This window comes from Cavia porcellus, unplaced genomic scaffold (assembly GCF_034190915.1).
Source record: "Cavia porcellus strain 051 isolate PalLab524CR breed Dunkin Hartley unplaced genomic scaffold, mCavPor4.1 scaffold_1, whole genome shotgun sequence".
Taxonomy (NCBI): domain Eukaryota; kingdom Metazoa; phylum Chordata; class Mammalia; order Rodentia; family Caviidae; genus Cavia; species Cavia porcellus.
Genome location: NW_026947484.1, coordinates 235,843,834 through 235,856,690, shown reverse-complemented (window position 1 = coordinate 235,856,690; position 12,857 = coordinate 235,843,834). Strand labels below are relative to the sequence as shown.

The following is a 12,857-nucleotide window of genomic DNA, read 5'->3' as shown; positions in this document are numbered from 1 at the left end:
GGAGAACAGAGGATAATGTGCTCAGAGAACAAGGCTTCAACTTGGTTATGCTTCAGGTTCACTGCTGCTGTAATTTTGATTTCCTATCAAAATTTCCAGGGCTGGTCAGGAGCCAGCACAATCCTCCCTCTGCTCAAAGCTGTTTTTTGCTTACCAGGATATTCTGGGATCTTTTTTGTTGTTGTTGCAAGAAAAGGAAAAGCGATATCTAGGTTTAGGGGCTTGGAAGGCCTAACCACACTGATCCACCCTTGCATTTATTTACCCCAATTAAACTCCGTAAGGTCATGGAGAGGTGGGTGCAGATCTCTTCCCACAAGAAGGTGCCAAGATGCTCTGTGAGAGGAGAGAACGCTGCTGCCCCTGCCCTCTCACTGTGGTCAGCTGCCTGGCAGTGCCCACGTTTCCCACAGGGCTCCAGGCCAGCCTGCCTCCCAGCACTGAGGACTCAGGCTCTGCCCAGTGGCCTGTGCAGATGCAGGTCGGGACCACAAGGCACAGCGGATTTCCTGGTGACTATGAGCGGGCAGGGCAGGGCGTGGGCAGTGCGGGCAGCAGAGAGCCAGCGGTATGTGGCAGGTCCAGAGGAAGGGCAGGCTGGACACTGCTCACCCAGGAGCTCAAAGGCCCCGTGCTGCCCTCGTGTCTGAGAGGCACTCTGGACAAACACACCACCTGCCCCATGCAGGAATGTGCCCAGGACAACTGTCTAGAAACAGTGAATAATAATTTATAATTGTTGGTCCAGTTTCTATAGATTAAAGAAATAAACATTTTATAAAAGTAGAAAGAACAATTTCTAACTATAGAGGCCTTTTTTTTTTTCCTCTTTAATGGTTCCTTGGTGTAGGAGTTAGTACAATGGAACCCGAGAAATAATATCTGATGCTGTGTGTGTGAGTGTGTGTGTGTGTGTGTGTGTGTGTGTGTGTGTGTCCCTTTTGAGGCAGTGTCTTCCTGTGCAATTCAGACTGGCCTTCAAATCACTTTGTAGCCCAGCCTGGCCTCAAACTCACAGTGACCCTCCTGACTCAGGCTCCTGAGTGCTGGGATTACAGGTGTACACCACCGCACCCAGCTATCTGATGCTTGTTTTTAAAAATTCTTAAAAAATGTTACAGCTGCTGTTTCTTATGTGTTTGAATTTGCAAAGTGGGGAGGTCTGAGGCAGTTAGATCACACAGGGTCTGAACTTGGACACCCACTGGCAGCATGGTGGGCCACCTGTCTGGCATCAAGATGGCTCTAGACATGGTCCTAGAGTCATGTTTCTTATGCTTTCCTTTTGCCCAAACTTTAAGGAGAGAAAGAGAGAGAGAGAGAGATAGAGAGAGAGAGAGAGAGAGAGAGAGCCAGCCAATTAAGAATTCTTAACCTTTTGCCTAACATTCAAAGATGGCTATGATTTGATCAAGACATAAAGAAGAACAAATCTTGGTGCTCCTGCTTTGTTGCCTGTATGGCTGGAGCACGGCAGGCAACAGTAACACCTTAAAGGCCCCTTGCAGCTCTGATCCTTTATGCTTCTCCATTCTGGGCCGGAGCAGTAGGCACTATGTAGACACCGGAAGCCGTGGGGGAGTCTCCTTCCCAGCCGCCACCCTGGAGGTCCCACTCTGACACCCCGCTCTCCTGTCTGGTGGTGGGAGTGGGTGGGCCGGGAGCCACGGTGAGGACTGGGCGTGTTCTCCCCAGGTACGTGTGCATCGCCATGGAGGCGCTGGACCAGCTGCTCATGGCCTGCCACTGCCAGAGCATCAACCTCTTCGTGGAGAGTTTCCTCAAGATGGTGGCCAAGCTGCTGGAGTCAGAGAAGCCCAACCTGCAGATCCTCGGCACCAACTCGGTGAGCAACTGGGGCGCCGGGTATCCTGGCGAGGATCTGGGGGAGCGGGGAGGGAAGACCTCTCGGGCTGCTCCTGTTTCATCTCTGACCCTCGGCACTGCAGACTGCCTGCGTCAAGATCCCTTTTTGTGTACCCAAAGGGGTATTGCATTTTTTAAAATATAAATAAATATCATGTAACTTACATATCATTTCTGTAAACCTATAAAAACATAAAACTTCAATAATAGAATTCACTGCCACTCACTGGGTTAAGCATATTTACAAGATCAGATAACCTTCAACATCATCTAACGTGCTTATCTTTAGGCTGACGGTCTTCCAACTTTAATAGGTTTTTCCCTTAAGGAATTTTAAGTGAGGCCCCAGAAAATAGGAAAATAGGTTGACATGGAGGGGCCTTCGAAGCAGTGTCCCAGCGGACAGCCTCTGCAAGGGTCCAGGCTCTGTGTCTTTCGGAGTAAACTGATAACTGCAGATGAGGCTCTGCAGCTGTGGGGAGACTGAGAGCAACCAGGAAGCAGGACTCCGGAGAGGCCTGCCCTGTCCTAGCTGTGAACCCCATGCAGCCGTCTCTCAGCCGCCTCCGTCTTCCCATCCTTTCCGTGGGCAGGTTGCACTTGGTGTCTGTAGGTCCTCCGAGCTGTCTGTTGCTGGTCCCAGTACAAGTGGCTGCTTTCATGGAGGTTCTGATTCATTAAGAAAAGAGATGTCAGGTATGTCAAGAGCTTCCTGAGTCATGTGTGTGTTTATACAACCAAGAATGTGCTAGCTGTGTTCTTTAATTTCTCGTCTTCTCTGAGTGCCTCCCCTTAGGACATACTTTCAGCTCTAATTCTCCAGACCACTAAGATGGACCATTTGCAGGTCTTATCTCTCTGCAGGGAGCTGGAGAAGAGCAGAGGGCTTCTCCATTGGCATTCCAAGCCTGACACTTGTGAATTTTTATTGTCTGGGTCAAGTCTTTCTTCCTGTTCTTCCTATGTTTGTTTCCCCAGGAGGGAGTCTTCTGACTGTTTTTTTCCAAAGCAGAGAGTGACAGCTACTCCCTTCCCGTCTCTCTCCCTGTGCGCCAGCTGCCTCTGACAAATTATATATACAGTAGCTGAGGGCAAAGTCTTTTTGTCAAGTTGCCCTGGCAACAGCTTCAGATACTGTTTTAGTTGTCTTGTTTAAGATAACTACAGTCTAGAGGAAAACATCTGATGGAAAATAAACCAGTCATCACGCACCCATGGGGGACGCAGAAGCAGGTGGCCGCCGGTTCGCTTTTGCCCCACGGCACATCCTAGCCCCGGGTAGGGGTTTTGTTAGCTGCAGTTGGAAATTCAGTGTGCTGTGACCTCCCTTCTCAGTGCATCACTGCGGCGCGGTCAGGGCCCAGGTGCATGAGGGACCGTGTGCTGCAGACTGGAGGCTCTAGAGGGCAGGCTCTCCTAAGTCAAGCCAAATACGGAGATGAAGTGAGACTTCAGCTTGGAAACAGCCTTTCCTCAGATTGCCCTTCTCCTGGATGCTCTTCCAGCCTCCAGGCGGGGCCTCCTGGCCCCTTCCCGAGTGGAGTGTTCTTTGGTTCCTTATCACTTGAGACTTGCTGGTATGCTAGGGCTTCATATAATGTTAGAAAAGTGGGCCTAGGACGGTCAAAAGATCTCACGACGTTTTCGGGCTTGGGGTTTTGTGGGTGCAAAACAGGCTGGGGTGGAGGAACAGAAGGTTCTGGGTCCTGTCCTGCTTCACCCTGCAGTCAGCTTCTTTTATCTGCTTAGATGGACACACGCAGTATGGATAAAATTTTGTGCAAGGAAAAGGAAAGGAAGGAGAGGAGAAAAGGAAAAGAGAAAACACCGAGTTCAACCAAGCCCTCACCTTTCTAGGTTCCTCCGCCTTGAAACGGAGGCCCAGAGAGGTCGGATAAACTGATCCCCAGTTGCGCAGCACCTGTGTTCTCCCCAGACCCGAGAGTGGGCCAGGGCAGTGGCCTCTCTCTCCCCTGCACCAGAGCTCCAGCCTCTGCACAGACCAGACACTCCCTGTGACAGTCTCAGTCCTGAGACTTCGTGGCCTTGTGGCCTTGAGGAGAAGCAGGGGATAAGCCTCGCCCCGTGCCAAACTCCAGCTGCCTGTAGCTTTTTTCCCAAACCTGGGTGAGCTGCCCAGCTCGGCTCAGGACAGATCTCCACGCCACAGGGAATGTCTTCAGCACCCCCGCTGACGGAGTCCTCTGGAAAACCTCTAGAGAGCCAGGTCTCGACCCTGACCCTCTTGGAGGGGCTCAGAAAGCACTGAGTGGTGTCCTGCTGTTAGGGATGCTCAGTGTGACCTGGAGGAGGGTGGTGCCAGTTAGAAATCTGTGGAAGCTGTGCAAAAGGCAGGCTTCCCACCCCACTTCCTCCTGATGGCTTTCTGCTTTGGTGACTAAATCCCGGTCCCTTGTGCCCTTCTCCACATTCTCCTGACTCCCCAACTCCCCCGCCTTTCTCATTCTTCCTAGTTCCTGCAGTGGACTGAGTGACGCTCCCCACAAGGGTGTCCGTGTCCTCATCCTTGGGCCCTGGGAGAGCTGCTGCAGATGACAAAGGGACTTTGCAGACAGGAGTGAGTTAAGGAACTAGAAACGAGGAGAGTCCTGGATTGCCCAGGTGGGCTCAATAGAAGCACGAGGGACCTTAGAAGAGTGGCCCCCAGGAGGACCAGAGTCAGAAAGGGAGTTAATTGTGGGGGCCAAAGGACAGAGAAGAAGAGAATAGAGGTGCTTCGTTGCTGTCCTTGAACACAGATTAAGTCACAAGAGGAAGCCACTGTAGGTGGCTTCTGGGGGCTGGGGAGGAGGGAAACCCCTGCTTCCTGGAGGCTCTCGCTGCCGTGCAGCCCATGTCAGGCTTCTTAGCTCCAGAACTGTGAGATCAGAAGTCTGCGCTGGTTTAAGTGCTAAATCGTGGTCATTCCTTGCAGCAGACTCGAGAAGCTAATACTGTTTGCTTCAGTGATTCTCTTGATGCTCTTGAAAGGTCTGTGACCTCCGAGGCTCTTGTGCTCCACCTTCTCACTCTGCTCCCCTGGATGACATCACCGACTGATTTTACGGTCATCTGTGGACTGGAAATGGTGCAGTGTCCAATGCCAGCCTCTCAGTCAGCGCTGCCGTTACCAGTGGGCAAGAGGCGGGCTCCGTAGCATCAGGTAGCCCAGAACTGCAAGGCCACGGAAACACTCAGGGCAGAGGCTCAGTGCCAGAAAGACAGGGTCTTAGAGGAAGGCAGCCAGGCCATCCCGCAGCCTGTGCTCCCTGACTGCAGGCCTCAGGGCGCGTGGGGCACTCCGGCCAGAGGGAATAGCTTCTCCAGAGTGGCGAGGACTACATATTCCCAGGAGTTCTGAGAACTGCAGCTGCTTTGGCAAAGACCCTCGAAGGAGGGTCAGCCTAATGTTGGTGGATGGGAATTTCTGTGCCTCAGCCAGTGGTCGAGGTTGGCAGTATTGATGACATTATGGGGGTTGTCTCCTGGCTGTAGTGTAAACTGCTCCAAGGAATCCTGGTGAGTCAGAGCAGCGACTGGTGTGGTAGTACACGTCTGTAATCCCAGCACTCTGGGGAGCTAAGGCAAGAGCATCAGGGATTAAAGCCCAGCCTAGGCATCCTAGTGACTTAATGAGACCCTGTCCCAAAATTATAAAGGGCCAAGAAGGCTGAAGATGTAGCTCAATGCAAAGGCCCTGAGTTCAGTGCCCAGTACTATAAAATAAAACAAAAACCAGGACTGCAAGTAAGCAGGCTGGATACAAGTTGAAGCCATGTGCTTTACTGAGTCTGCTTTCCAGCTAGGATTTGCCTTGGTGAAGCAGGGAGCGCTTCCTGTTTCCCCATGCAGTCCTCCAGCTGCGAGAGAGGTGGGCCCCTGTGTCTGCCCGATAGGTTTCCCTGTGGTTCTGTTCCTGGTGGCCCAGAACATCCAGCTGTAGAAGCGGGAAAGGCCAGCTCTCCTCAGAGAGTCTTGGTTGGTGCCAAGGTGCGCCCAGCCTGCTCAGCCTCCTGCTGCAGACCCGGGAGAGCTGTGTGTTCAGTGTCAAAGCTGTGTGGAGCTTGCTTTCTATCCCCCACCGAGTCCCTCAGTCACCCCAGCTTTCACACATCGTGGCTCCTGCTGCCGGCCTGTCCTGGAGGGGAGCCATCCTTTGTTGTATATAGAGAGCTGGAACTTTGATCTTGAACGGGTGGCCCTAGCAGCGCCCATGGCCTTTGAAATGTCACATGTTCAGTATCTGCAGTTGGTTGCTATGGAGACTTTCCTCCTCATTGCTATATCTCGGAAAAAAAACCCTCAACTTTATTCTTTCATGATTTCATGCGTTATGCAACGAGTATTTAAACAAAAGCCATGTGTAAGGTGTGAGTTAGCAAAGGTGCAAGGAAAGCAGGTGGCAAGCTCCTGTGGTTTCATGCATTTTAAAAAAGTAGTAACTGGTCACACAGGTCTAAGCCTGTGAGAGCTCATGGATAGGAAGGCACTGCACGGGGAGCAGCTGTTCTTTGCTAGGCAGGGCTGGTAGAGTCCCGGCCGTGCCAGTCGGGACAAGGCAGGTGCTCTTATGGCCCGCACTTTCCTGATAGGGCAGTGGGGGACTGGAGACTGGAGTGACTGATCCACAGAGGAGCTGAGATCCACACACAGAGCGTGACCCCCGCCCCGCCTCGCACTGCCAGCACCGCACTGCCTTGAAGGGAACGAAGCCCTGACCCTGAAGCCCAGTGCTCAACCACATCGAGGCAGGCTTGGCCCATTTCCCAGGTAGACCGCACAACGGTTGTGGGCTCTTGACCAGGACATCGTGAATCACGGTCACCACACCTCCCATCTGGCCCTTCCTGTTGCCCCCTGGAAGCCGCAGGCGCAGCACGGGGAGGGGAAGTCCAAGAGGGACGCCGTGGGCCAGCACTCCCCAAACAGCTTGTCTAACTGTGCTGCCAGGCTCCGGACTCAGAGGGGAGGTCCTGCCACAGGGCTGCCCGACCTGTCCAGAGCTCCTAAGAGTGCTCTCAGAGCCTGGCACTGAAGGGCATCATTTTGCCACCTTCAGAGTGTGAATGGGGCCCACCCCGGAGTGGCTGGCTCTGCACAGTGTGAACTGCTCCTTTTGCGTGTTGCTGCCGTCTCTGACATACATGGTGGAGCAGGAAGGGAAGCGTGCTGCAGTGGTGCACACCTGGCTGCTCCAGAGGCTGAGGCAGGAGCATCGTGCGCTCAAAGCCATCTTGGGCAACTTAGACCTGGTCAATGGAATTTTAAAGACTGAGGCACAGGCTTAGAATGGCTTTTGCTGATGCAAACTGCAGTGTCTGTGAATAGCTTCCTCGAGGACTCACACCTCTTGTGGCTTTTGAGGACTTCCTACAGAACGAAGCATGGGTTCGGGCAAAGGGAACAGGCATCAGTAAAATGATGCTTGAAATCTGTTTTTCAGATCAAGTGGGTGGGGTAGGGCGGACAGCGGAGCCCCAGGCGTGCTCTGAGTAGCGCGCTGCTTTCCCTGGAGGGCTCAGCATGCATCCGTGCACCTCTGCGGTAAGTGCTGCTGTTCAGTCCTGCGTGGTGCTGCGGCGGGAAGGGGCCGAGAAACGGGAACCTTGGGAAATGGAACCTCACTAATAACACGCATCCAATCCACCCAGCTCCTGTTATTCAGGACTCAGGGAGTCTCTACTACCTGTTCCTAAGAGGCGACATATCCACTAATGAGATGACAGCAGGGCCAGCCACTTCCTGCTGATTTCAAAGCCGTGGCTGCTGGATCCTGTTGTGCTAGATGACCTCCAGCCTTTCTATGGTGCTCCTGGGGGTGTGTTGTCACCTTTCAACCCCAGCCCTTGGCCTCTGTCCTCACTCCATACCTCATTGGCACCTGTCACCCCTTTCTATGGTGCAGGCTCCTTATTGGGGCTCCTGGCTTAGTGCTCTGCAAAGGACAAGGGTCAGACCACACCTGTCCTAGCCCAGAGCTGATGGAGCTGACCCTAAGTGACTACATGGTCATCATGAGATTGTGGCACTGTTTCCTAAGCGTGCCTGCATCGCTCTGCCACGTGTGTGACCACCCGACAACAGAGGTCCTCATGTGCCACACTCTGCACAGCTTCTCTCCAGTCACCCACTGACAAGGCAGAGGAAGTGACCGTGTGGCTGTGGGTTGGAGCATAAACCTCCACCAGGTCAAAGCCAGCCATGAAAAGAAGGCTTGAAACTGTGTTTCTAGGGAGAAGCACAGAAGAGCAAACTCCTTCCAGGGATGTAGCTCAGCAGCACAAGCACCAGCCTGGCAAGTGCAAGGTCCTGAGTTCAATTCCCAGTACCAAAAAAAAAAAAAAAAAAACACAAGAGCAAAACTTGAGGGACACAGTCCCAAGAGAAAAAATGAAGGTGTTTTTGCAGGGTTGGCCACTGTGGTAGCCCAGCTGAGATACAGACAGAAGAAACTGCCAGGAGAGGGCCGTGGATGCTTGAAAAAGGACTCCCTACGCCTGTGTGGCGCCTGCATTCCCTCACTGTTGACAAGGAACTTTCTAATGAAATGGATTTAAAAAGGAAAAAATGTGGATTTTAATCTTAGTCCTAACTCTGAAGCTGGGGTAATAGCTGAAATACTGATGTGCTGGACAGCACAGAAATGGTCCGTCAGGGCAGATGCTGGGCAGGCTTCCATCCTGCAGGGCCCCCCTGGCCCCCGAGGAAGAGGAAAGTCAAAGCTGACGGTGATGGGGCCGTGGTGCCACTGCTCCCCCAAGTCCAGGATTGGGGTCCTGACCAGCATCCGTGGGCCAGACTGAGGTGGACAGAAGGAGCCCTGCCTGCCGTGGTTCTCTAGTGGGCTGTGGGCTATGCAGGTCAGTGGCCCCCACCCTGCTGTACCGCAGCCGCTGGGTAAGACCGGAAGGTCACCTTTGCAGGGTGAGGTCACTTCCTCTGCTCTCAGATTTTCCCTAACAATATCACACCCCACTCCCCGGGTTGGGGTGCTGCTAGGTCTGCGGTGCTGCAGGATGCACAGGGCAGGGACAGAGACCGGGAGAAGCTCATGCCTTTTCGAAGTCCCTCCCCAGGCCCTGGCACACTCCTTCCCTCCATGCTCTGTACTGGGAGGCTGCCTGCTTCCGATTCCCCTGGCTTACATCACGTAGCACGATGTCTTCTGGGTTTGTCTGCATTGTCAGAAGTGACAGGACCTCCTTCTTTAAATCAGAATCATATTCCCGTACGCCATGCGTGACATATGACAGTGGACAATTAGATTGTTTCCGTAGCTCGGCTACCTTAAATCTCACCACAAGAAAATACAAAGGGAACAAGGGATAAAGGAGGGAAGGGAAGGGAAAGAGGAGAAGGGAAAAGTGGTGGATGCGTGGGAGGCGATGTATTAACTAGCTTGATGTTGGTGATTATTTTACAGACAGTATGTGTGTGGAGACATTAGTTGTATACCTGAAATGCACGGGTTTTTATTTTCACTACACCTCAGTGAAGCAAAATGAACTCCAGGAGGCTGGGCTTTTAGGAGGCTGCCGGAAAAGCCTGCAGCAGCAGGTGCAGGGCTGAGGCAGACACCTCCTGCCGGACTGAGCTGGGTGCTGGGAGTTGTAGGTCTTGTGCCTTTGTAGGATGAGAAAATCATCTCTCTCTAGGAAGTGAAAGAAATGGTGTGTGTAAACTGCTTAAGGTCATTCCTGACACTCGAGAAGTTTCTTACATCTCCTTAGTTGTTAATCACAAACCCTCAACCACTGGACGTAAAGTTTGGTCATTTGTTCTCCTGACATTCACTTTAGATGAAGTCTTTGACTTTTTTTCCCTCTTTACTGTTGAATTTTTAAAAAATCTTTTTCATTCCAAAACGTGTACACAGGAAGTCTGACTTTAAGCTGCCTCATCGTATTAGTAACTGATTGTTTAAAAGCCTTAAAAGAATCCAGGTATGGTGGTGCACGCCTGTAATCCCAGCACTCAAGAGGCTGAGGCAGGAGGATCGCCACAAGTTTGAGGCCAGCCTGAGCTGCAAAGTTGAGTTCAAAGCCAGCCTGAACTGCAGAGCGAAACTCTATCTCAACAAAACACACAAACAAATGCTGCTCATTTTACACGTGGGAAAGCCAAAATATAAAACATTGAGTGTCCCACCCGCAGGACACACCACCTGTTAAGGGTAGAGTTGCTGGCGGACTCTGTCTGTGTGTCCCCTGGGTCTGGGCCACACCTTGCCAGGTCTAGGCTGCACACATGCAGGAGGTACTGCCCGGGGAGCCCAGTGCTGCTAGCTGTGGCTCAGGAAGGCTGGGCCACCCAAGGCCTGTTTCCCCTTGGTTCTGAAATTCCTGGACTTGTGGATAATCAGTGATCCTGTGACCACATGAGTGACCACCATGCCTGTCTTCTGATTCGCCACATCAACAATGCCAGCAGTGTCATTTGGACTTGTTAACATCAGAACATTGGGTCTCAACTATACATATATGCATTTTACACGTAGCTTGGAAGAAAGATTTCTTGGTCTACTTTGTATTTTTGTTGTTTTGTTTTTGAGACAGTCTCACTATATAGCCCAGGTTGGCTTTGAACTCACGATGTAGTCCAGGCTGGCCTCAAACTCACAGTGATCCTCTTGTCTTAGCCCCCCAAGTGCTGGGGTACAGGCATGTGCCACCCTGCCCAGCTGCTCTGCTTTGTATTCTGACATCCTTCCCGTCAGCAGAAAATAGCTGTGTACTTATTGTGTGCAAGAATAATAATCTAGAATAATTAATGGTGCTTTGGGAAGCTGCTAATTTTCACCCAGAAAAAGTTAATGATTTTTTATTGGGACATAGATTGACAACACTGAATATTATGAAATATCCTAGCTAGATTTTTGGGGGGATAGTATATCCCTTTTAAATCAGCACACATTTGGAAAAAATAAATGATAATACAGGGCAAAATAATGGAGAATATACTTTATGCAATCTTTATAGAGTCATTTGGGGCAATAAATTTATGCCATTAAACAAAACAACTTGTATTAATTATATTAAAATTTCAGTAATTTCCTCCAACTAGTCCATGATGCCTGCTTCTCTCAGCAAGATTTAGTTGAAATTAAGTCTCTATTTAGAATTGTAAACGTGCGGCACCGTGGAACCCGCAGTGCTGATTGAGGCTTACTGAAGTGAAACGGCACACTTTTCCCATTTACCCAGGTTTCCAACACAAAGTGCAATTACACCTTTCTAATCAAATTTTAGATTTGTTCTTGCATCGCAGCATTCATCGGTGCTCCGGGCCTTAACCTTGTGTTTTGCACAGTTTCAGTGTTATTATTCCCAATAGCTTCCCGGCCGTGGGGGTTTGCCCTCCTTAGGGGGAAGAGGAAACCCCTCATCATCCCTCCCCTGCTTCCCTCCCCCGGAAGGCCCCTGTAGGAGCGCTGAGCAGGAAGGCCACAGGAGCTGATCCGGGGCACGTGGTCCCGTGGTGCGTGGTCCCGTGGCTCGCCGTGGCAGCCAAATGGGGACACTTGGAGTGAGGGTACCAGGTGACCATCACACTGTCCTCTCCCTCCACACCGCAGTTCGTTAAGTTCGCCAACATCGAGGAGGACACGCCATCCTATCATCGGAGCTATGACTTCTTCGTGTCCCGGTTCAGTGAAATGTGCCACTCGAGCCACGATGACTTGGAAATCAAGACAAAGTAAGTGCAGGAGGGCGAGGAGCCTGCTTGGCTCCTGGGGAAGCCAAGGTCTTGGAAAATAACCTGTCTTAGGCGGCATGGTGGTGCACAGCTGTCATCCCCGCACTCTGGGAAGCTGAGGCAGGAGGATCAGAAGGGCAAGCTCAAACTGGGCCAATTAGCCACTTAGCAAGACCCTGCCTCAAAGTGAAAAGGGAGCCCAGGGTGTGCCAGCTCCTTGTGGAGGCTCCTCCCCAGGCTGAGACAGTGGGTGGACGTGTGGGCACTGCTGTGCTCCCAGCTCATGGCTCCCAGGGAAAAGCCCTTGTGGTCAGAAAACAAGACGCACGGTAGCAGCCCCTGAAAGCCACGGACAGAACGCACACGCACGCCTCAGAGGGGCACGCACTTTCCCAGCAGAAGCAGCCATCGTCCACATTACATGGCGAAATCTGCACCCCAAGATGGAGCCAGGCCCTCACTGCCACCTCCGTCCCTCGCCTCCTCCCGCTGGCTCACTCCCTCCAGCCAGGATGGCCTCAAACAGGGCAGGGACACTCCTGTCCCCAGGCCTCTGCAGTCCTACATCCTGCCCCCCACCTCCTCCACCCCATCACACTCATAGCCTGTCAAAAGGCTTCCTAATTTTCTTAGGTTTTTAAATTACCATTATTATTACTATTTTTGGTTGCATCAGGACCTTTACACACAGCCTTTTTTTAGTATTTTATTTTGAGACAGGGTCTTGCTAAATTGCCCAGGCTGGTCTCAAACTTGTGAACCTCCTGCCTCAGCCTCCCAGAAAGCTGGAATTATAGGCTTGTGCCACCGCACCTGACTCTGCTTCCTGTTGATTGTCTCTCCCACTAGAATGCAAGCACTAGAAGGTCAGGAGTCATTTTGTGCCGATTCAGCTCTGAGGACAGCAGACACTGGACATGTATTTGTTGAGTGAATGACTGAGAGCTTTCAGATAAACATTTTGAGTTAGAGAAAACGCTTCCATGCCCACATGCTCAAGTTGTCAAAATGCTTAACTCACAGAACCATACTCATCCACACAGAAATATAGCCTCTCAGGTAAACCCACAAAGTCCTGAGACGATGCTTCCTGACCTATAGCCAAGCATGGCAAACAGAGCAGTGTGCAATGCCTTTGAGCTCAGGCCCGGACAGCCTCTGACCTAGGGCCTGGTGGGGTCGTGGTGTTTCCCCAGGAATCACTCCCTGTCTGTGGCCAATAGGCCTCGGGGTCCTTCCAGGCACTGTGAGGCTCCTGCTACCCCGTGACAGTCACCTGGTAAGGCCCAGGGTCA

The 12,857-nt window shown here is 51.8% G+C and overlaps 1 protein-coding gene across 4 annotated transcripts in view; it reads left to right on the top strand.

Moving 5' to 3' along the window:
- Positions 1–12,857, top strand: part of Efr3b (EFR3 homolog B) — an 81,140-nt gene that overhangs the window by 44,921 nt on the left and 23,362 nt on the right. For all 4 annotated transcript variants that reach the window (XM_023566314.2, XM_063231415.1, XM_063231412.1 and 1 more), the window contains exons 4-5: positions 1,696–1,846; positions 11,441–11,562. In XM_023566314.2, coding sequence (XP_023422082.2) covers positions 1,696–1,846; positions 11,441–11,562 — 273 coding nt within the window. The remainder of the gene's footprint in view (positions 1–1,695; positions 1,847–11,440; positions 11,563–12,857) is intronic.